Genomic DNA, 20746 nt, shown 5'->3' with positions numbered 1-20746 from the left:
GGAAAAGTAATTACGCAATAATACACTCGAGGTTCGTGCTATAACGTGTAATATTGGCACTGCTGTGCTGCGGTCGTAGGCAGGCCGATTGCCATAGATCAGCACAGCAGTGCCAATATTACACGTTATAGCACGAACATCGAGTCTATTATTGCGATTATACTACAGTTCCATTATCACTGTTTATTGAAAGATTTTGAGATAAAGAGGACGAGAAAATACGACCTGTTTGGTTAAAACACTTCGCCAGTTAAAATAGTAATTCACTTTGATAATGTTGCTTGTTTGTAGTTGCGCTCAGAGCCGTAGAAATTGTCTTTTTCAATCTTGAAAAGTGACGTACAAGTGCTTGAATTCCACCTTGTAAATGTGTATGAACCCGGCATACATAACTTTGTTCATTGCGCTGAAAATGTGCACGACCTTGCTTCGCACGTGGGTCCTCACGCAGGGGCGGAGCCACCGCGATTGCGTCATTTTTGGCGCACGGACCCTTGCGCTGGTCGCGACGCGACTGAGGGAATAAACTCTCCGCTCTCTACCACTGGCAGAAGCAGAGCAATACGCGCAAGGAGAGGGAGAGACAGCGAGGCACCGAAGGACAAATAAAAACGTTGTAAAATAACTGTGGCACTTGCAGAGCACAAGCGCAATACTGAAGGAAAAAGCGACTCCCAAATAGGATCCTAAAACGGCTCCCATTGTGGAGCCGGTTCCAATCGTTCACTTCAAAGAGCCGGCTCTTAGAGCCGGATCGTTCGCGAACGACACATCACTATTGAACATGTATGACAATCTTGAGTTTTCACCACTGCAATACAACCAGTGCTTTTTATTCAGCTTGGGCAAATCAGATGATCACCTATACATAGAAGCATAAATGTTTTGTCTCTCTGTGATGATTATCTTCATATATATTTAAGTTTAGAATTGACTCCCCTTCAGTACTCAATACTGCATGGCAAATATTTCAGTAGTACTCCATAAAATTTGTCGGACTAGTCACAAGTTAAAATGTACATTATTTTAACTGCATTTGCAGTGTTAAAAAATCTACCATGACAATATCATTTTTATTATGCTGTCAGTATTTATTAGGATTTCACCCTTAAATAGGTATGAATGCAAGAATGTAAAGATTTAAGAAAATATTTTCCTAGACTGCAGGGCTTTTAGTCTCCATCTTCCTCCTCCTCTTCCTCTTCCTCATTGTCATCTTCATCAAAGTATTGATCTTCTGCATCACGGCTTACAATGTCCAGGTTATCATAATCTGGGTTACCATCCACTTCACTGTAATGGGAATTAGAATACATTAATACTTTAAACAAAGCACTCAAGGCCAACTCTAAAGCAGAAACAGCGTTGATCAGGAGAGTAAACATCTTTAATTGTTCCAAAAGGAAACCTGCAGCATAATAGGAGGGTAACATTTTTCACAATGAATTTAAAAATGTTAAAATTTTAAATACATTTTTCTTCTCCGAGGTTCACCTGCGGAGTAACACTGCAGTCGGAGCCTACAATACCAGTATCATCAATCCGACACGGAATGAAAACCTGGCGTTCATCACAAGACATTTACATTGACAATATCAACACCCAGAACTTTCATTCTAGTTACCTTATACTTAGCCTGATTGTGTGATTTGTTTGTGACTTGTGTATTCATCTGTATAATTTGTTTTTGTGTAATTTGTGTGTTAACGGGCCGCCCAATGGAGAATGGGTTCCCTTTTGAGTCTTGGTCCTCCCAAGGTTTCTTCCTATTCCCCATCATCTAGGGAGTTTTTCCTTGCCACTGTCACCTTTGGCTTGCTCATTAGGGATTTGGACCCATAGTATTGTTAACCTTGTAAATCCTGTAAAGCGCTTTGTGACAACATGTTTTGTGAAAAGCGCTATACAAATATATTTGATTTTGATTTTATTTGACTAACCCAAAAACAGAAGAAGATTCTTGCAGCAATGTGCATTTAGGTAATTAAAGGATGTGCATTAGTGCAGAATGAACCTTAATGCTCAATCCACTACCATTATCAACAGAATGAAAGATCTGCATGCTAATGCTGCAACTCTGGAGGTAAAAACCCAATAATGCTTTGGGTTGTGCATTTAGGGAACTTGCTTATGAAATTCTTAAAGCCAGGTGACCTCTCCCTTAATACATGAATTGCAATTTTAACTTCACACAGTGCTTTGTCTAAAACGTTTGTAGGTTTATTTAGTTTATTACCATGAAAAGACACAAATTGTTTCAAAAGGATGCTGGTCTCTTCAGCCAGCAAAATTACCAAAGGGCCACCACTGCAGTGTATTAAGAAGTCAACATGATGCTGCATGTAACCGAGCTGTAACAACGTAACTATCTGAGACAAAATAACGTCATGTGAACGAACCTGTAGTTGAAGTCTTTGTCTTTGCCATCCAGGAAGTGCTGATGCATTTGGGTGAGGAACTCCTCTCTCAGCATGGCTTTCTCTTCCGCTGTTGGCTCCCACTCAGGCTGCCTGGACTTGCCATGACCTATGAATACAGAAACAAAGTTACATTTCAAACACCACACAAGGAAAATCATCACACACTAGTGCCAAGATTGCCAGTTTCATTCTCGCTGGTCCTTAACACCATATAACAGGATTAAGAACTGGATCGTGAAACTCCTACTACGACTAGTGGTGCCGAAACAGATGTTAATATTCCTATTGTAAAATGGTCCACAGGTGCCAGCCATGCAAAAATGAATCACCTCCTTCATCCTCATCATCTTCCTCCTCAGCACACTGCTCTCTGTCCTGCTCCTCCTGCAGGCGCTGCTGGAGTTGTTTCTCCTGGTAGGAGTTGATGAGCAGGTCGGCAAGGCCTACTGGGCCCTGTTGCATGGCAAGCTCAGCACGCTGAAGGATGTCCTCCTCACTCAGGTACTGGCCGATGTACTGCTCATACAGCAGTGGTTCTCGCATGCGCATCTGCTCTTCACTGAAGTACTCGCCCTCTTTGGGGTGGGGGATGGGGGGGGGGGGGTTCAATCAGGACAATATTTAAGGAGATCACCTATATTTACAATATCCCATATATTTATTTTATAGGAGGACACATTAGATGAAGACAGAGGGGGAGGGAAAGGTAGGTCATCTTATTGTGCAGATGTGATATTATAAACATTGATATGATAATAGGATCTTGTACCTTTCTGAAGTGCACGGAGAGCTGCGTAGCGTTGGTTACGAACCCTTGTCCTGTTCGAAGAACTAGATGTCCTTTTCCGAACTTCTTTACAATAATGCTGCGCCCTACAGTCACTGCTCAGGTGAGAGAAGGATTCCAAGTGCTCTGGCTTCAAATGTGCATGGTAGCGCTCCAGAAAGACTAAGGGTTTGGTTTTATATTGTTCCATTAAGACTTCCTTTTTCTCCTCCAATGTGAGGTCAGGGTCTCCTATCTGTTGGCTCTTCACTGGACTCCCGCTATTCGCTATGGCCTCTATCATTTCGCCAACACCTGCAGTACTCTCCTGGGGAAAGACGTCAAACCCCGTTTCAGATCACCACTTACTACATTCCCTCCGTTATTTTTTGTAGCGACTTAAGATATATACATTGTCGTGAGTTTAAAATATTTCACAAAAAATATTCTAAGCACTTCTCACCTGTCCCTCGTGATTTGATGAGTCCACGCGAACCACACTTGATGCGCTGCCTCCAGTATCACCACAGTCCATCTCGTCGCCATCCGATGTCCGACTATACTCCGCGCAGTATGTCGACACGACAGGTTCGCTGCATGACTCGATTTCACCCCACATTTCAGCTTACTTTGAGTACACCGTAACTTCGCCTGTTTTAACCAGTGCTGCACCCGGGCGTCTATTATCAGATGCTGAACTCCCACTTAGACCGTTCAAAAGCGCGGAGAGCCAACACAGACCATTTCATTTTATTTAGACAGCTAGCAATGTGTTATTCAACGGTAGTAGTACTCAGAAATCACCCTTTAATATAATGCGTTGGCAGATAGGAAACAGCTATTACTTTGCCAAAGGTAGCTAACTAGCTAAACTATGAGTTTGTACGCGTGCATAATTATGTTAGCTAAACGCACTAGCGTCTTACGTTTTTTTAAAGCTCTCTTTGTAAATCAACCTTCGCAACCCATACACTGTCACACTTCAGCGATTTGCATGAACTAACTATTTTAGTAATCCAGATATTGGCTATATTTCCCACTTTGTTTACATGAAGCTAGAAAGCCAGTTAGAGCGGAAGTACTCAACTACAGGCTAAGTGCCTCCTGTGCGTCATTGTTTATCTTCCCTTACAAACCTTACAGACTAACCCGAGTTCCTACTCCCGCTAAACGTGTATAGCTTCCAGTAGATGTCACTGAAACCCCAGGGGGAAGAAATCACTGTTGTGGGTTTGTGTTTAAATATATAAATAAATATTTATACAGAATATACATTTTGTGATATCTCAAAATTAGTGAGAAAGTAAACCTGTTACATGTCTTGATATGTTTAATCTACAAGGTAAAAATGAATGGATACTGAAAGGATGTTGGTTGCTTAGATTTAATCACAGATTGGCCCCTCAGAACACAATTAGACTAACGACTGGTCTATAATACAGAACTGGATTAAATTAAGCAGATTCTGTGGTCTGTAATTTTTGTTTTGCTGTTTTATTTTATGCTCTTCTCTTTTTCATAAGAATATAGAGGTCCCGTGGTTGGAAGGACTGCTCTAATTTTGCTTTTATGTGTAAGATGTTGTATCCTAAATGTAATACAGAGGATAATGACAATTGCTTTTTGTTGTTATTGTTTTTAAAGCAGAATTTAAAGAAAGAAACTAGACTTTATAGCATAAAAATTTTATCTTTAGATGACACAGAATATCGCTCAGATCAGTGTGTGATCATTGCACAATAGAAAGTAACAATACAGTGTAGAAATTGTATAGCCATTTAAATACCTCCCTTGCGTTAACATCTGAGCCATATAAAATCAAAGACGCCAAATCCAAAATTATTGCAGACAATTTGCTTTAAAAAAAGAAGAAAAGACTTAACTTTCTTCTAGGAAAGATCGAGGAAAGGACTTGGATTAATTATTCAAGGATACTAGGTGGATGGCAAAAGTTCCAACAACAACAACAGGTAATGGTAACATCCCCAAAGTGACTGAAACACTTTAAGCATGTACTTACCAACTCCAAATCTACTGTTTGTTCAAACATTCATTCAAAAAATCTCAACTCTCTTTTCACAAAAATCATGGTGGTAATCTAAGAAATTAAACAGACCCCAAAACAGTTCCAGAATCATGTAAAATTTGCCGAACATTTAGTGTCCAGTAAAATTACCCATGCTGATTTCAAATGCCATACAATAGTCTACCAACCATGTTTTTTGCTTACAGGTAAGTTGCTTGAGCTATGATCTCTATGATACAGATAACCATAAAATATTGCATTAGACGATTAATAAGTTGATCTACAAAGAGGAAAGCCTAGGCAGCCCATTACAGCTCAGTGTAGGTAGTTCAGTAGATATTCTTCAAATTTAAGATGAAATATCAAAACCTCAAAAACATCCAGATTTCTTTTCCTAAAAATTTCTGATAGCATGCAAAAGTTTCACTTTCCGAATCAATTAATTCTGAATTAATTAAAAAATGAGTAAATTGCCACTGTTGAAAGCTTCAATGTAAGCTAATTCTGTTGACGTTGATGAAATTGTATATGCAATAGTGAGCTAAATAATTAATTAGTTGATGCACAAAGATAATGGTTTAGTTTAATTATATATAAACCTATTTTTAAATTGTGTGTATGGGTGTTTCCGAATCAGTGGGCACTTTAAGTACAGGAAAGCCACGTTTGTGCCTGAGTTTTGAAGAGATCTGAAGTAATATCTGCCTTTATAAATCATCACAGCATAGATTACTGGAACTAATTTTGCAATTAGTGTCACTGCATTGGTTTGGAATAATTCTTCTGATTTTGGGTTTTATATTAATGAAAAAGACCAGTTGACCATGAGTACTGATCCTGCAGCAGGCTACTCTGAGATGAATAAGCCATTACTACCACTTTCAAAGTCAGTTAGATTTCATATCTGTGTTTTTTCAGAGACCTATCCAGATATAATTAAAGGAAGACATTGGTTCAACTGCTAATTATCGTAAAAGTAATACCAAGATAAGATGCGTAATGTTGGAGTTGGTAGCTTTGTTTTGGGTGCCAATACAAGATCAAAATAATTGGAGTGTGTTAAGGTATTTTTTAATTACATTACACTAGCATTTTTTAATGTTTTTTTAAATGTATTTTATATAGACCATGCAGCTTCATACTAATCAAAGTTAATGTGATGGCAATAAAGATTCTGAGTAATTTGTATTTTTTCCCCTCCAGTATGGAGTATTACTTACTCCATATTACAAACCAACTTTTTAGGTTCATATTAATAGTAAAGTCCCTACAAAGGATAAAATGCAAAGTTATGATGCACTCAGAAAAAAATCTAGATCAGGGACAGTTCCTGACTAAGACTTCACAACTTATTTTTCCACTATAAGCCAGTCGAAGAGTGCCCATAGTTGTAGAATCACCCATACCCAGCAACATTGAGCAATTCTTTCATGGGATGCTAAAGACACTTTTAGAGGCACCATATCAAAGCCAGAAGCAGTCAGGGCACATATGTGCTAAAATCAACCGCACAGAAACAATTCTGGCATTTTCATCGACAGATAAAATGTTGACATTAGAAAATGGAAAACAGACAATTGCCTCGCAACATCTGCAGTGATCTGTTATGTCCTGCACATGTGTACAACCGGTGCTGGAGTCGATCGTTAAGACAGAAAATTCACTTTGGGGGGGTGGAAATCCTACTTCCTATGCTGAGATGAATTTGAGAATGGTAAAAGGGTTGTGTTAGTGAGATGCACGTTACTGACGGTATGAAAAGTGAGGAACCCAACATGGTTCCAACCTAACAACTAACACAAACGATTACAGTGTATTGCACTCGGGCTACAGATCATTTGATGTTTGGTTCTCATTAGATCTACTCTAGTATCTCTTACCCCATCTCCCAATAGAAAAATAAAAATTATCTCGGTATTAGTAGGTCTAAACAGACTATAATTGATCCCACTGCTATTTGATTAAAAAATGTACATTCACAAGAGGACAACAAAAGACGATTCAACTTGAAATTCAAATTGATATGTGCAAAAACATTATAGATCTCTATAAAAAATATGCGCATATGAATAGATCTATTTTCTTCACTAATACAATATTTCCACTATTTACATGTATGATTTAATAAAGTACAGAACATATACAGTTCTCATAGTTGTTTGTTTCTTGTTTTGTTTTGCTTTATTTAATCTGTATACTCTTTTACAGAAAACAGCTTAATGTTAAGGACAAGATGGTGTGGATGAAGGAATAAAAAACCCCACCACACATCCTGAACTCAAATCAATGTGATTGAGCACTGGGAGTAAAATAAGTACCAGAGTTTCATGTGGAAACCTGAAATTGCATATCCCATCTGGCTCGATCATACTCAACATTGCCATTTCAGGCTGGCTTACATAGTATTACATCTGAAAAAACTTTGGCTACTGAATTAAGAGACCGGCGCTCCGCCTCTTTATAAATCACCATGTTCTGTGGTATGTGCCACATGGGGTCTGTCTAAGCCATCTGAATTTTCTCTCTCTTGATGTCTGTCATTGAGCAGTCCTGTTAGCTGAACTGAAGTCTGTGGTCTCCTCCAGTCTGCTGTCAAAGGGAGAGAGCCGTGCTGATGGATCATTTTCATGCAGGATGCCTGCTAGGCTACCCCTGGACCCAGGATCTGACTGGTGAAAGGTGAACAGGGGAAGGTGGAGGTAATCACCACAGTGGGAGGGGTGCCTCTCCACCTTGATCAGAGGTTGGCTGGGGAGCTGGTGTTCTAGGAGGTCCAGTGGGTCGCGTGGCAGGGTCAGCTCATAGGACGGTGTCCGTCTCCGCAGCATCGTGGTGTTCTCGGACAGCTTCTTCACAGCCACGAAGGAAGTAGTGAGCTCCACCTCCTGTGGGGGCTCCACGGAGATGCACGGAGGGCTCATCTTCTTCTTCCTGGGGATGTGCAGTGAGTGTCCGCGTGCGTGAGGATGCTTCCTGTCCACTGTGGCCCGGGCGAACATATCATCATCCGTGGATGGGCAGATCTCGATGGAGTGACGCCGGTGGTCTTCAGCACTGGAGGGCTTGTCCAGAAGCCCCTCGGTGTCCACACTTAAGAACTTCTTTCGGTCCTTGTCTCTGAGACCGCAGGCGGCCAGCTCGGTGCTGCTGCTGCAGTACTTCACAGGCAGCGGTAGCAGTAGACTCGGCGTGGCGAAGGGCGACAGTGAGTGGCTCCGCCCCTCCAGCGGAAGCCCCGCCCACAGCCTTGCTGAGCTGTTGATGTGACGCACCTCTTCGTCGGCTGGGTCTGGGGCCGAGTCAAACATGGAGCTGCTGGGGCTGCCACTGGCCCGATGGGGAGGTCCAGAAGAACGCGGGTGCCGGAGGGCGTGGGGGCGGGGTCTGGGTGAACGGCCCGGTGAGCGGCTCCGAGACCGCTTCCCAGGGGATGCTTGTGGGCTCCTGGGGGCGGAGATCCGGGGTACTGGGATGGTGAAGCTTGTTGCGGTACTCTCCCTCTTTTTGCCCAGGTTGTCTTTGGAGTCATAAGATTGCACATCGATGGAGTCATTCTTGATTGCTTCCTGAAAAAAAAGCAAAAAGGACAATGAACAACACGTTTATTAGTAGAGTCACCCAAAGAATAATTGGGAACATCTTGCACTTTGAGACAGTTCTTGACAATGGAATAATGAGCAACACTGTAGCAGCCACTGTACCTGCCTACGTAGCGGCCTGCCTGGGCTGTGTGGGGGGGAGGGCTGGGCTGGGGGTGTCCTGGCCATGCGCATGCTAAAGTGGGGCGTGGGAGGAACCCCGGGGACCTGCAGAAGGGAATGGCGGCCCTCACACGGCTGAGAGTGGATTGATGTCATTGAGCCTGTATGGAAAGTGACTGCGGGTCATTACACCTTTACGCATCACTTAAACTCTTTCAATTGTAAACTCTGGAAGGAAAAAAATACATGAATTCATGATGGTAATGTATCTAATGCATTAAGTACCTAACTCAAGGTGTCCTAGGGTTGGCTCCACCTCCTGCAGTGGGTATGGTGCACTGGCTGGCCTCACAGGGTGGAACATGTAGCTGTCATTGGGTAAAGAGTGCATACGAGACACCGACATCTTCCGTGGAGACAGAAAATTCTCCGGAGCTCCTTGCAACTCCTTGTCCTGTGTGTGTGAGAGAGAGAGAGAAAGGCAGTCTTCTTCTTTACCCTTGGCCTGATGTACTATATAAACACACACACACCCCTCCCCTTCCAAGCTCAAAAAATCTGTAAAAAGTGTTACAGATATTTTGTGGATACTTTGTGACTATTTAGCTAAATGACAAAAATTCTATGAACTTTTTTTCTATGCTGGCTTTGTTCAGGATCAACCACTGGAGTACAACCAGCCGTAATGTATTAACACTTGCAGTGGTGCTTCTGCTGAACCTCACATAATGATTCACCTGTGCAGGTGAGTCAGGCCTTGGCCCCATGTAGGTGCCCCTGCCCTCCAGTCCAACGGAGCTCCCTGCCGAGGCTTCACTCAGACGCCTGGCCATCTCCATCTCCATCTCCATCTCCATTTCGATCTCGGCGTCCATCTCGGCGTCCTCCTTGGCCTCCTTGTTGCTCTCCTCCAGGTGCTTCATCAGCACAGCCACCACCACGTTCACCAGCACGAACTGGGCCATCAGCACGAACGTCACAAAATACAGGGGAGAGACCCAGGGAAGGTAGGGCAGACAGTGCTTGTCCTCAGGGGTGCACTCCCTCAGAGTGTCCTGTGTGAGGCATGCAGCATTCCAGGGACAGGGGCAAAAGACCATGAAAATATACTGTTAGTCAGTCACTGTGAATGCCGTCAACAGTGCTGGTATTAGTATTTCAGCCTTGATGCTTGACATTTATATAGTACCTTCATTATGCCGTTCCAATTGTCCCCGGTGGAAACTCTGAAGAGTGTGAGAAAGGCCATCCCAAAGTTCTCGAAAGTGGCGTGTCGACTCAGTCCTTCACATGGGTTCTTATCACTGCATTCTGCACAGGGGGAGGGGGGTGGCAACCACACACACACACACACACACACACACATATACACAGTGATGAAGTGCAGGCCCACAACACGCATTTCAAGCAGAAGAGCATTTGAAACATCCCTGCTCATCATCAAATTTGGAAATGTGAGAAGCAGAGAGAAGGGCTGGGAGCAGCTTTAGAAGGACACATGATGTCTGCAGCACTGACATCATAATTAGCATTGATTTCAGTTAAAGCAAATGAAAGCAGAGCAGAGTGCCGGTCCTTCCAGACAAGAGCTTCAACCATTTCTCTGTTAAAGGAGCCTCACACAGGGATATACTTGGCACAGAAACGTCTGCCCGAGCCGAGAGGCCACCTCTAGTAAAATAAGCTGCTGTCATGGGGGTAAGTTCTCTCAATTCTCCAAAGATCGACAGAGCTAATTTTGTTCCCCTCTCCCTGTACATTACCACTGTACTTCAGCAAGGGCTCTACATTTGGAAGAAAGGTCCAAGGATCAAATCTAAACATCTCCATCCTAAAACCAAAAATGGCAGGCAGTGTGAGGGCAGGTGGTGGTGTGGGCCAGTGAGCTGAGTGGGAAGGCAATGCTGTACTGACCCAGTTTCCCGAAGAGCTCCACGCCGAGTGCCGCGTAGATGAAAAAGAGAAGCATAAACAGCAAACCCAGATTCCCCACCTGAGGAACGACATGACATCATCACACACGTGATAACACAACATCACAAACTGCAGGACTACGTTATGGAAGCAAACTCAGGTTTTCATAAATTACACAGTATAATGAACAGGCTAATGTCCATGCTACAAACAAAAGGTATGTAACATGCTGATGACAGAAGTATATGTATTATGTGAAAAATATGGACATTACTCACAATAGTGTTACCAATTGCAAAATCACACCCACTTATCACAACAAATGCAAAGTACAAATGGCAGCACTGCTAATGAAACATTTCTCATCTTAAATTCTAATTAAAAAAAGAAAACTAATTAAAGAAAACTCTTGTGACACCAGCATTTTCAAAATGAAAATATATCCTCTCTGTAGGAGGTGGATTTATAACATGCTCATGAAACCCGATAGATAATGAAGTCACCTGTGGGAGAGCTTGCATCACGGTGTCCAACAATGCTCTCATGCCTGTAGCCAGCTTCAAAAGCTTCAGCACTAGTGGACAAAGTAAGCAACATGAACACTTACTCAGCACTTCTGGTCTCTCACAGCCCTGCGTAATAGCACATCCTACTGCTGCGAAAAACAGCCCCCGAGCGTTTTGGCCAGCGTGCGCCCAGATAAACAAAGCCACAAAGGACTTCTGAGCTAACGTTTTGAGTGAAAGTGCTGTGCTACCTCGGGCTATCCGCAGAACACGCATGATGCGGATGATGGTGGGGTTGATGGGTAGAGCAGCATTCATCTTGATCTCCTCCAGGGTGATACCCATGATGGACAGGAGCACGATGGCCAGGTCCAGCTGGTTCCACCTGCCGAGAAGAGCATCGTATTTACAGCAGGAGTGCAAAACGGTTTGCAGTCACCAACTTTTAGTAGAATCTGGAAAATCTAGTGAGTGACATTAGATGTGAAGGCACACGGGGTAAATATGGCAAATGTGAGCTCAGCATAATATATGGTATTAGTTATAATTGAAACAAATGGTTCATCTAAGAGCCAATGTATCAACCAACCAGAGACATCACATGCATTATGCAAGTAATTATGAAATGATGTAATCACACTGTTATGTTTAATCATCAGAACTATCCAATGTGCTGTGTATCCAATTTCTAAGATTTTCACGTCTCATTCCTCTTTCACCCCACAAGCCAATTTCAGAACAAAGGACGCAAAACAAAGGACTATCATCTTCTCTCTGAATGTAGTTTCTTTGTGCATGCAGACATGAAGAAGGGCAGTACCAGCAACATGAGACTGCTTGGGTTTATAAGCCGTGTTGATCTGGCAAGAGCTTGTGTTTGTCCTGCACAAGTTTAACCGTAAAACACTGCACTGCTATATCTGGGAGTCTAAGCCGTCATTGGCCTTTCTTCCTAAGGGTGATGCATGCAAGACACAGAGGCAGCACTCCCTATGGAACCCTATGGAATGACCTTTATAAAACAGGATTACAATTACCAAATTTGGTAATGAGAACCTAAAGACTACAGGATGCTGTATCACACAGTGTAAAGGACTCTGATATGCATTCAGTGGTTATAAACAGAGCAGGGAGGATGTCAAAGATTCTTTTCTCTTCCCTCAGTACAGCCGTACTGTTAGTACTTCAGCAGATCGTGTGGCCTACCTAACCACATCAGTGATTTATGTGCATTTCTCTTCTTTAAAGTCAGTGTCTTGTTGATAAATGCACACGTCTGCAGATCTGATGTTGTACCTGTCTTTGAAAAACCTTCGGAAGCCAAAAGCCACAAGTTTCAGAAGAGCCTCTAAGACGAAGAAGACGGTGAAGACATAGTTGCAGTACTTTAAAGCTTCCTCGAGATACTGTAGGGAAGAAGGACAATTTCAGCACACATGGAGATAAAGCTTTCATAAGCAGTGGGCGGAGTTAACAGAGGGAGGAGTCAACCTGGGGATGATTGTAGAATGGGTGGGATTAATAGAGGGAGGAGTCACCCTGGGGGAAGACTGAAGCAGGGGGGTGGAGTTAATAGAGGGAGGAGTCACCCTGGAGATGACTGAAGTAGGGGCGGAGTTAATAGAGGGAGGAGTCACCATGAGCTGATTGTAGTGCAGGTGCAGCAGTCAACTCACCGTGGGTTGATTGAAGTGTTCTATAGACATGGTGATCACATTGATGCAGATGATGCAGGTGATGAAGAGATCCAGGTAGTGGTTGGTGCATAGTGTATGGATGTAGAGGCGGACTGGGGAGTAATCAGCATAGTAGGGTCTCTGCTGGGCCTCTGTTTCACACACACACACACACACACACACACACACACACACACACACACACACACACACACACACACACACACACACACACACACACACACACACGTATGCAGACAGCATGTTCAGGTCAGTGCAGGGCAGGTGCGGTGCAGATAACTCAGTGAGGCACAGGCAGGAGGCACTGGGCATGAGAGGAAGATGGAGGTGGTGAAGGACATTGCTGTAACGCTGGAGACGCCGTCTCTGTCTCAGAGTCACAGTGTTAAAGCTTGAACGTCCCTCCTCATCTAAGATTCCTCTCGCAGCACCATTCCTCTCTCAACATGCTGTGCTGGGGACACATGCCTTCGTAAACATGACAGTCTTTGTCCGTGTGTGCAAGGACATGCATAAGAATGATTGTAAATGTTACACATTGTTGTTTTCATAGTATTTAGTACTTTTCCTTGTTGAGGGGATGATTACCGATTTGTTAGTAGAGTTATGTGTTGCATTCTCCCAATGACAGTATTAAAATATTAAAGGTTTGAGTTTTGGAACCAGACAAAGAATCCATCTTTCTGAGTCTGCCATACAAAGCATGTTTACTGGTAACACTTACCAATGCCAAGAGAGGACCCATGAGCTACAGAACACAGAGATGCACATGCAGACCTGACCTAACAATCATCTCAGAACCCAGGCAGATTTTCACCAGATACAACATGAGCTGCATTTTAAAGTCTTCAAGACAAGATCGCTGTTCCTGTTGTTTGAGACGAGACATGGTAACAGGGTGAATGATTACAGCTAGAGACTGCAGTGCACTCTATCAAGCAGGGAGCCCGGCATTCTGTACCACCTGAGACGTTCTCATGTGCTGTGAGAGGGAGCTGACAGCTGCTCATAAATCACTCCTTCCAGCAAAGGTTTGGTTTTTTCCAATCCCCCCATCATGGTGTCCTGTCATACAGATGCACTTTGCCTGAAGAGTGATTATATTCTTAAGGCTCGTCAGGACTCCTGAGTGAGCTGAAGATCCCACAGGAGAGAGCCCTTCCCAATGATTCCCACTAAAACAGTGCTCTCGAGGGAAGAGCAAAAATAAAACACGTAGTTATAATTATTCCTCCTTTAAAAACAGTGGATATGAGATGTAGGTGGTTCTCTGACCCTGAGCAGAATTCAGAGGTTCTCTGTATTTAGATCAAAGCTTAAATTCTATGGTAACCTTAGTTACATGCAATTTAGCTCTCAAAGATATTACCTCTCATGCAGTGCTATTAATGGCTCATGAGAAGTGTGTGACAGACCTGAATAAAGCAGTCAGGTTTAATGCTAGAGATCATTAGTCGAATTGCTTTTACTGTGTATGGCATGTGTATGGTTATGCATATAATGCCATTGAGCACCTCCCTTATTCACTGGGTCATATAGCAGTGGGCAGTGCTTACAGCTTCTCTGGCTCTCCTGGGAGTGATCCAAGCAGTAGTTCTGGTGCTCGTGGCTATTAGGGGACACAGCCAGCGAGCTGTTTATGGAGCTAGTGGAAACCTCCCCCGATCTCCCTGGCAGCTTGGTGTGACATGGATCAGCGCCATGCTAAATCTATGACAACCGTTACAGCGTTTTCACTTTTTTTACAACTGTCAATGGGAGGACAGGCCTCCCACGGACCCACACAGTGGGGTCCTGACTGACCCTGTGTGTCAAGCAAAGTTCCCTTGACGACCTGTCATGCAGTATTTGGTGGCCATGGGATATCATGCAAGGGCATGCTGAGGACTTATCTATCTATTTATTTTGTGCTCTCTCTCTCTCTCTCTCTCTCTCTCTCTCTCTCTCTCTCCATGGTCTCTCTCTCTCAGGCTCTGGAGGCAGGCAGTGCTCAGAAAAACAGACTACCGACCAGACCCGCAATTCTCCTTACTCCTGCGCCTTTTCTCCAGCAGCCGCTGCCTCTTCTCCTCACGCAGGCGTGCCTCCTCCTCCTCCTGGTCCTGCCGGCACTTGTGGAAGTTCTCCACCACCACGCCCACAAACATGTTCAGCACGAAGAAGCTGACGATCAGCAGGAAGGAGATGAAGTAGAGCAGCATCCAGGGGTTGTGGTTCCTCACCGGCTGCCGTGGGGAACACGGGACCCACGGACCGAGAAAGATGCGAAAGTTTAAACGCTCCGCTCAGCAAAACAGGACGATTTTGTAATTAAGGGCTTAAGCATGACTGTGTGAAACAAGGCACGTAAAAGTCAAACCTGCTGGTCCACACCCACAGCATCCAGGCCGTCGTACATAATATTTACCCAGCCGTCCTTGCAAGACAGCACGAACAGCGACATGAGAGCCTGAGAAGCAGAGACACAAGGCCAGTGAAATCATACGCACTTCACTGGCATCCTGGAAATCCACACCTCTGGGATTCAGCACATTAGATGAGTGCATGACTAGTTCTCATAAATCTTAAATGGACCTAACTGGAATGAGCACTTTAACTGATATCTACTAAACTCCCTGATGATTCTTGTGGGCTATTCAAGCGATGGTAATGTAAACTATATTTTTTCACTTGCTTGTCCTACATATCACTATTTACAGGGGAACATGTACATATATTTTTCATGTTCATCAGTTATTTTTAATGAATGATTCTTACCTGCACCAAATTATCAAAATTGTACTTCCTCCGAATCCATTTGTAGTTGGCATGTAGGCAATCTGACTTGTTAGTAATGTTTCTTGTGTCTGAACCTTCACAATGGTAAAACTTGCCCTTGAAGAGCTAAACATTAGAAAAAAAACCACGCAGAATTGTTCAGAGAACAGTTTGGTCATTTATGAAGTGTGAAGTGTGACAAGTGCTTTGATTTACTGGGAGAAGATTTCACCTGCACTCCCAGAATGCCAAAGACGATGAAGAAAGCGAAGCAGATCAGCACGATGTTCCCGATGGGCCTCAGAGACGTTATCAGCGTTTCCACCACGAGCTTGAGCCCGGGAGCACGGCTGATCACCCTGCCCACACAAACCAGCACCACACCATCTGTACTGCTGCGTGGACCGAGTGCAACGTTTACACAACACTGTTTTTCTGAATGGTGTTCGTGATCACGATGCAGCTGCATGACAGGATAATAATGCCAGGACAGATAACAATTGCACAACATTCAGGAATAACTTACAAACGGTTGTGTTCACCACTTTAGCAGACGGGCTTTGCATGATGTACTGCAGAACTTTCAAAAGCTCACTGAACTAATCTCAGTTCATCTCTGATTGATCCCTGAACCAAAGAAGTGTATTAAGACCTGTATTAAGGATCTTGGCTCTGGATTAAGAAACCTGACCCTGCGGTATGGATCCCTGCCTTGTGCTAAGGATCCTGGCTCTACCCTATGGATCCTGGCTCTGCATTAATGATCCACATCCTGCAATGAGGATCCTTTCTCTGTGTTAATGATCCATTTCCTGCAATACGGATCCTGGCTCTGCCCTATTGGTCCTGGCAGAATTCTTGCCCTGCACTAAGGTTCTGCATGGTTCTGCATTAAAACTCCTTCCTCTTTCCTATGGATGGATCACAGGACTTACTGACCTGAGAGGCCGCAGGGTCCGGAGCAAGCGCAGGACTCTCAGAATGACCAAGATCCGATTCCCACCACTGGATGCGAGCAACACCAGTATGTCAATGAGAGAGACAAAAACCAGCACTCCATCCAGTATGTTCCATGTGCTCTGCAGATAGCTGTGCTTCCCCGAGTAAAAGCCAAGGGCCACCACCTTCAAGAGACGGCAAACACATGAGCTCACCGAAACCCAGGGACTTATTCGGTAATACTCTGGATGTCTGCATCAGTTGGAAGCTTAAATACCTTCACAGTCATTTCAGCAACAAAAATCACAGTGAAAACATAATTAGAAATGCTGAGAAATAGTCGCTCCTAGAAAAACAAACACAAACAACAGCATTCATCAGCAGATCACAGCGTGACAATGGCAAAGATCTACGACTGTCAAACCCATCAAGGGATCTGATTAAAAGGCTTTGATCAGATAGCTGGTAAATTCGTCAGATCCTTAGGTGTGCAGTGATGTAATGTGTGTGCTTACTGTGCTCTGAGATTTAATATCTGGCCTCTCCAGAGCAATTGTTATACAGTTAAGGAAGATAAAGACCAACACCACGTGATCAAACATCTTGTGTGAGATAACCCTCTGGCAGATCACGCGAAATCTGTAAAATGGAAGCATAGATCAGAGGTTGAGGCTGCATGGATGTAAAGTATGAAATAGGGTCACGGTAGACGATAGAACTCACTTGTTCTGGGGGGAAAACAGATAGAGGGACCAGTCCTCGTGATCTTTACACCACTGGGGTTTATAAGAGTCCAGCGTCTTCTTCAGACGAGAACAGAAACTCTGCAGCACATGATCAAACCAACGAGCTCAGTGACTGAACTTATCAACATAAACAGCATAATATTATTATATTTAATAACAATCATTTAATGTTATTTAAACATGTTTACAGTCGCCAGTATGTTTGAATAGTGTTTTTGCCACCCCCCCCAGCAGGCCCCCCGCCATTGCTAAGATACCCTGTAATCCTTTAATTCATATCTTCTAAAACTTGTTTGCTATAGAGCTGTCATGCTGGCACCAAAGAGGTCACTTTCCACCCACCACAGAAAACAATTAGGCCCTGCAAAGTGCTGGGCTGAATCAATTATAGAATGACAATTAGCCTCCTAGTGAGCCTAACTCCAGGGACAGCATCCTTTAAAAACCACAAAGCACTGGCACTATCAACACAGCCCAGCAGGAATGTCTCTGCATATGTATGCTTGGATGGAAGCGCGCATATATATATATATATATATATATATATATATATATATATATATATATATGGGTGTGTGTATGTGTGTGTGTGTGTGTCTGTGCCTGTGCATTCACTCACATCATCCAAGTCCTCCTCTGTTGCAGAATCCTCCCGGTTCAGCTCAGAGGACAGCTGTGTGTGCAGGTGCAGGATCCTGCCGTTGCAGTCCTGGTACTCTCCCGCCAGGCCCGCGCCGGGTCCCGCAACCAGCTCGGGGAAGTCCAGAGAGCTGGGGTGCTGCAGAGAGTCCCTGCTAGCACTGCCCACCGTGCCCAGAAACGTGCCCTCCACGTCCTCATCCTCGAAGCTGCCCCTGCCCTTGCCTGACAGCAAAGACTCCCTCTCGCCGGAAGTGTCTCTCCTCTTCAAGCTCGGCGCCCGGCTCAGGCTGTTCCAGCTTGACCGGCGGCTGCCCCAGTTGCTGCCACAGCTGCGTGGGTGGCAGGGCGACCTCCGTGGACTGGCCTGGCATGGGGGAATGTACCAACCTCAACACTTTCCCCTCGTTTTCACAGCTGGGCCACTTCAGTTCATCATAACCAAATAAATATTAAAAGTCAAAACCAGCTTTCGCCCTTTTTCCATCTTTGGCAAAAAGCTCTTACCAGAGATCTCAGATCATAGGCATTCGGGTCAATGGAGATCCCACTGCCACGCCTCGACTCCAAGCTGAAGACCGACTCTTGGCCCAGAGAGCTCTTGGGTGTGGGCATGGGAGTGGCAGCCGTGTGCATGATGATTGGTGGCGGCAGAGTGCCACGACAGTCCACGTGCCCATTTGCTGACATCATGAGGGAGTACATCTTCAACTCTGTCGGTGACAATTGCAGAAGTTACCATCAATTTTATGAGAGCAGGAGAAATCAAAACGCTTTAACAGCTCTTGAAGTACTACATGCTGTAAGGTCTCGCCAATGTCCACTGACTAAAGTCGATGGAACGGGCCTGCAGTAAGATAATGAAATAGCAGAGAGCACATAAAAGCCCATATTCTGCTCAGAATCCATATAATGCTCAGACAATGGTGAATGAACACTGATTTTAAAGCAGCTTTAAAAGACTGTTGCTCTCTTCACAAGAGGTTAACCACACAGGAAGTCAGGCTGAACTCATCCATGCCTGAGTAGCTCTTACGGCAGTGGTGGCCATAGAATACATAAACTGGCTCTTCCTCCTTAAACACCTAAGTCTGCTTTATTAAATGTGCTGATGTTTCTCACCAGTATATTATGAGTAAAATGGTTTGAACCGCATTGACCTGTGGCACGCAACTCCTTCATCTTCTCCTCTTCCTCGAAGTTAACTGACCTCTTCTCTTCATCTCCGTCAGACTTGTTGGCATCTCCCTGAAAGGCACAGGAGGTGTTTTACACTCCAGGCTCGCAACCATTACTCAGAGCACAGCTGTTGGTCCTGCCACCAGGGGGCAACACTGAGCACACACAGCAGTTGGCCCATCTGTCTCAGGGGCTGAGGTCTAGCCATGCAGTATGTACACGCAGTGGAGGATTCTCCACTGGCACCCGCGCTAGCGGCTTTAAAACACACATGCAGCGCTGAGCTGTACAGCCTGCAGTGTGAGTGTGAGGGTCACGCAGCCTGCAGTGTGAGGGCCGCACAATGAGGATCCACAGAAGTAATTCAGTGGAAGACGCAGGTTCATCACAGCGCGAAAATAAACCACTTAGCGGAAATTATTGCAGAAATAATCTGCCATTGAATCAACTGCCACTAAAAACATGTTGCGTCATTCTGTATGTCTTCACATAAAGGCAAACAATAACAACAATTTTAGAAGTGTAACACAAAACAGAACTGACTACAAAACACTGAATGATATGTTAAAGCACCTCTGCTTGAAAGCCTTCCACCAGAATGGCCACCAGCAGGTTAAAAAGGACATAATTCCCAAACGTCATCAGGGCAACAAAGTAGAGAGCTGCCAGTGGAGAAGTGGACGCCATGCCATTATAGAGCACCATGTTCCAGTCCTCCTGAGTCAGGATCTGCAACAAAGCCACAGCGTGTCCTCACAAACGTAGAACCGACATAGAAAGCTTTACAGAACAGCAGAGAAGCTGCTAACAGCAGCAGGTCATTTGAAGGTTAAAAACAACAGTGGAGTGTGAGTGTGTTTGCTGTGTCCTTGTGTAAGTTAACACTCCTGAAATACACTAGAAAATTAACATTCACAGGTTGTCTAACCCAGCTAAAGGGCAGAGTTGATAAAAACCATACTAAAACAATTGTTCTGTTGAAAGCACAATGATTCAGTGCCTTTGTGTTAAAGTTCTTGGCCATACCAGTTCAGCTATTATATCCATTAATTCCATGATAAAATATCTGCAGATGTTTTCTACAGAAGAGATCCCTGCGAGTCTGCACAGCACAGCCAGACACAGTGCAGGTTCAGCGCCTCAGCAGCGTCGGGCAGAGTTGTGCTGATACAACAAATGCTACAGGAAAATCCATTCCAAGTGTTCAAAAAAATCATTCTGCTTGGTGCTGTTCAAGACGAAAAATAATGGAGGGTGCAACTTGACTGTGTGCTGAAGAGCAGAAAGAGCCTCTCCGTGTTCTTCACACTGCAGAGTCCTTACAGGCCTAGAGCCTCCTAAAACAGCCGCTCCCTGAGGACGGAGCGCTCGACTGTATGGAGACACTTCACACGACACACTAGCGCCACTTGTCCATGATGATTTGGGGTATTTATTAACCTTATTTCCCGCCCCC

The 20746-nt window shown here is 44.3% G+C and overlaps 2 protein-coding genes across 3 annotated transcripts in view; both read right to left on the bottom strand.

Moving 5' to 3' along the window:
• Nucleotides 1-812: 812 nt before the first annotated feature.
• Nucleotides 813-4306, bottom strand: ccdc97 (coiled-coil domain containing 97). The gene is made up of 5 exons (XM_077009151.1): nt 3650-4306; nt 3190-3514; nt 2750-2995; nt 2400-2526; nt 813-1293 (listed from the first exon to the last, which is right to left on the bottom strand). Exons 1-5 carry the CDS (start codon nt 3803-3805, stop codon nt 1173-1175), a joined length of 975 nt encoding a protein of 324 aa, XP_076865266.1. The 5' UTR covers nt 3806-4306; the 3' UTR covers nt 813-1172.
• Nucleotides 4307-4857: 551 nt separating this feature from the next.
• The window catches only part of cacna1ha (calcium channel, voltage-dependent, T type, alpha 1H subunit a), a 69038-nt gene continuing 53149 nt past the window's right edge, over nt 4858-20746 (bottom strand). The window contains exons 14-35 of one of the 2 annotated variants that reach the window (XM_077009147.1): nt 19864-20019; nt 19272-19359; nt 18619-18824; nt 18092-18478; nt 17450-17550; nt 17242-17365; nt 17004-17072; nt 16727-16911; nt 16020-16146; nt 15788-15913; nt 15390-15479; nt 15063-15255; nt 13010-13161; nt 12630-12739; nt 11585-11718; nt 11331-11401; nt 10828-10906; nt 10103-10224; nt 9651-9968; nt 9199-9367; nt 8914-9074; nt 4858-8778 (exon numbers count right to left, since the gene is read on the bottom strand). In XM_077009147.1, coding sequence (XP_076865262.1) covers nt 7750-8778; nt 8914-9074; nt 9199-9367; nt 9651-9968; nt 10103-10224; nt 10828-10906; nt 11331-11401; nt 11585-11718; nt 12630-12739; nt 13010-13161; nt 15063-15255; nt 15390-15479; nt 15788-15913; nt 16020-16146; nt 16727-16911; nt 17004-17072; nt 17242-17365; nt 17450-17550; nt 18092-18478; nt 18619-18824; nt 19272-19359; nt 19864-20019 — 4197 coding nt within the window. In that variant the 3' untranslated portion in view covers nt 4858-7749. The remainder of the gene's footprint in view (nt 8779-8913; nt 9075-9198; nt 9368-9650; nt 9969-10102; nt 10225-10827; nt 10907-11330; nt 11402-11584; nt 11719-12629; nt 12740-13009; nt 13162-15062; nt 15256-15389; nt 15480-15787; nt 15914-16019; nt 16147-16726; nt 16912-17003; nt 17073-17241; nt 17366-17449; nt 17551-18091; nt 18479-18618; nt 18825-19271; nt 19360-19863; nt 20020-20746) is intronic. The other variant, XM_077009148.1, reaches the window with a different exon arrangement.

The sequence above is a fragment of the Brachyhypopomus gauderio genome, chromosome 6, assembly GCF_052324685.1.
Source record: "Brachyhypopomus gauderio isolate BG-103 chromosome 6, BGAUD_0.2, whole genome shotgun sequence".
Taxonomy (NCBI): domain Eukaryota; kingdom Metazoa; phylum Chordata; class Actinopteri; order Gymnotiformes; family Hypopomidae; genus Brachyhypopomus; species Brachyhypopomus gauderio.
Note: the sequence above shows the minus strand (reverse complement) of the source record. Positions and strands in the feature narration are given on the sequence as shown.

What these genes read in the sequence shown, in the direction of transcription:
- ccdc97 (XM_077009151.1), bottom strand. Translation starts at nt 3,805, where the DNA reads ATGTGGGGTGAAATCGAGTCATGCAGCGAACCTGTCGTGTCGACATAC. An exon ending in TCTCCGTGCACTTCAGAAAG is followed by an intron (nt 2,996 to 3,189) that starts GTACAAGATCCT and finishes CCCACCCCAAAG; the next exon opens with AGGGCGAGTACTTCAGTGAA. An exon ending in AGATGATGAGGATGAAGGAG is followed by an intron (nt 2,527 to 2,749) that starts GTGATTCATTTT and finishes CTGTATTCATAG; the next exon opens with GTCATGGCAAGTCCAGGCAG.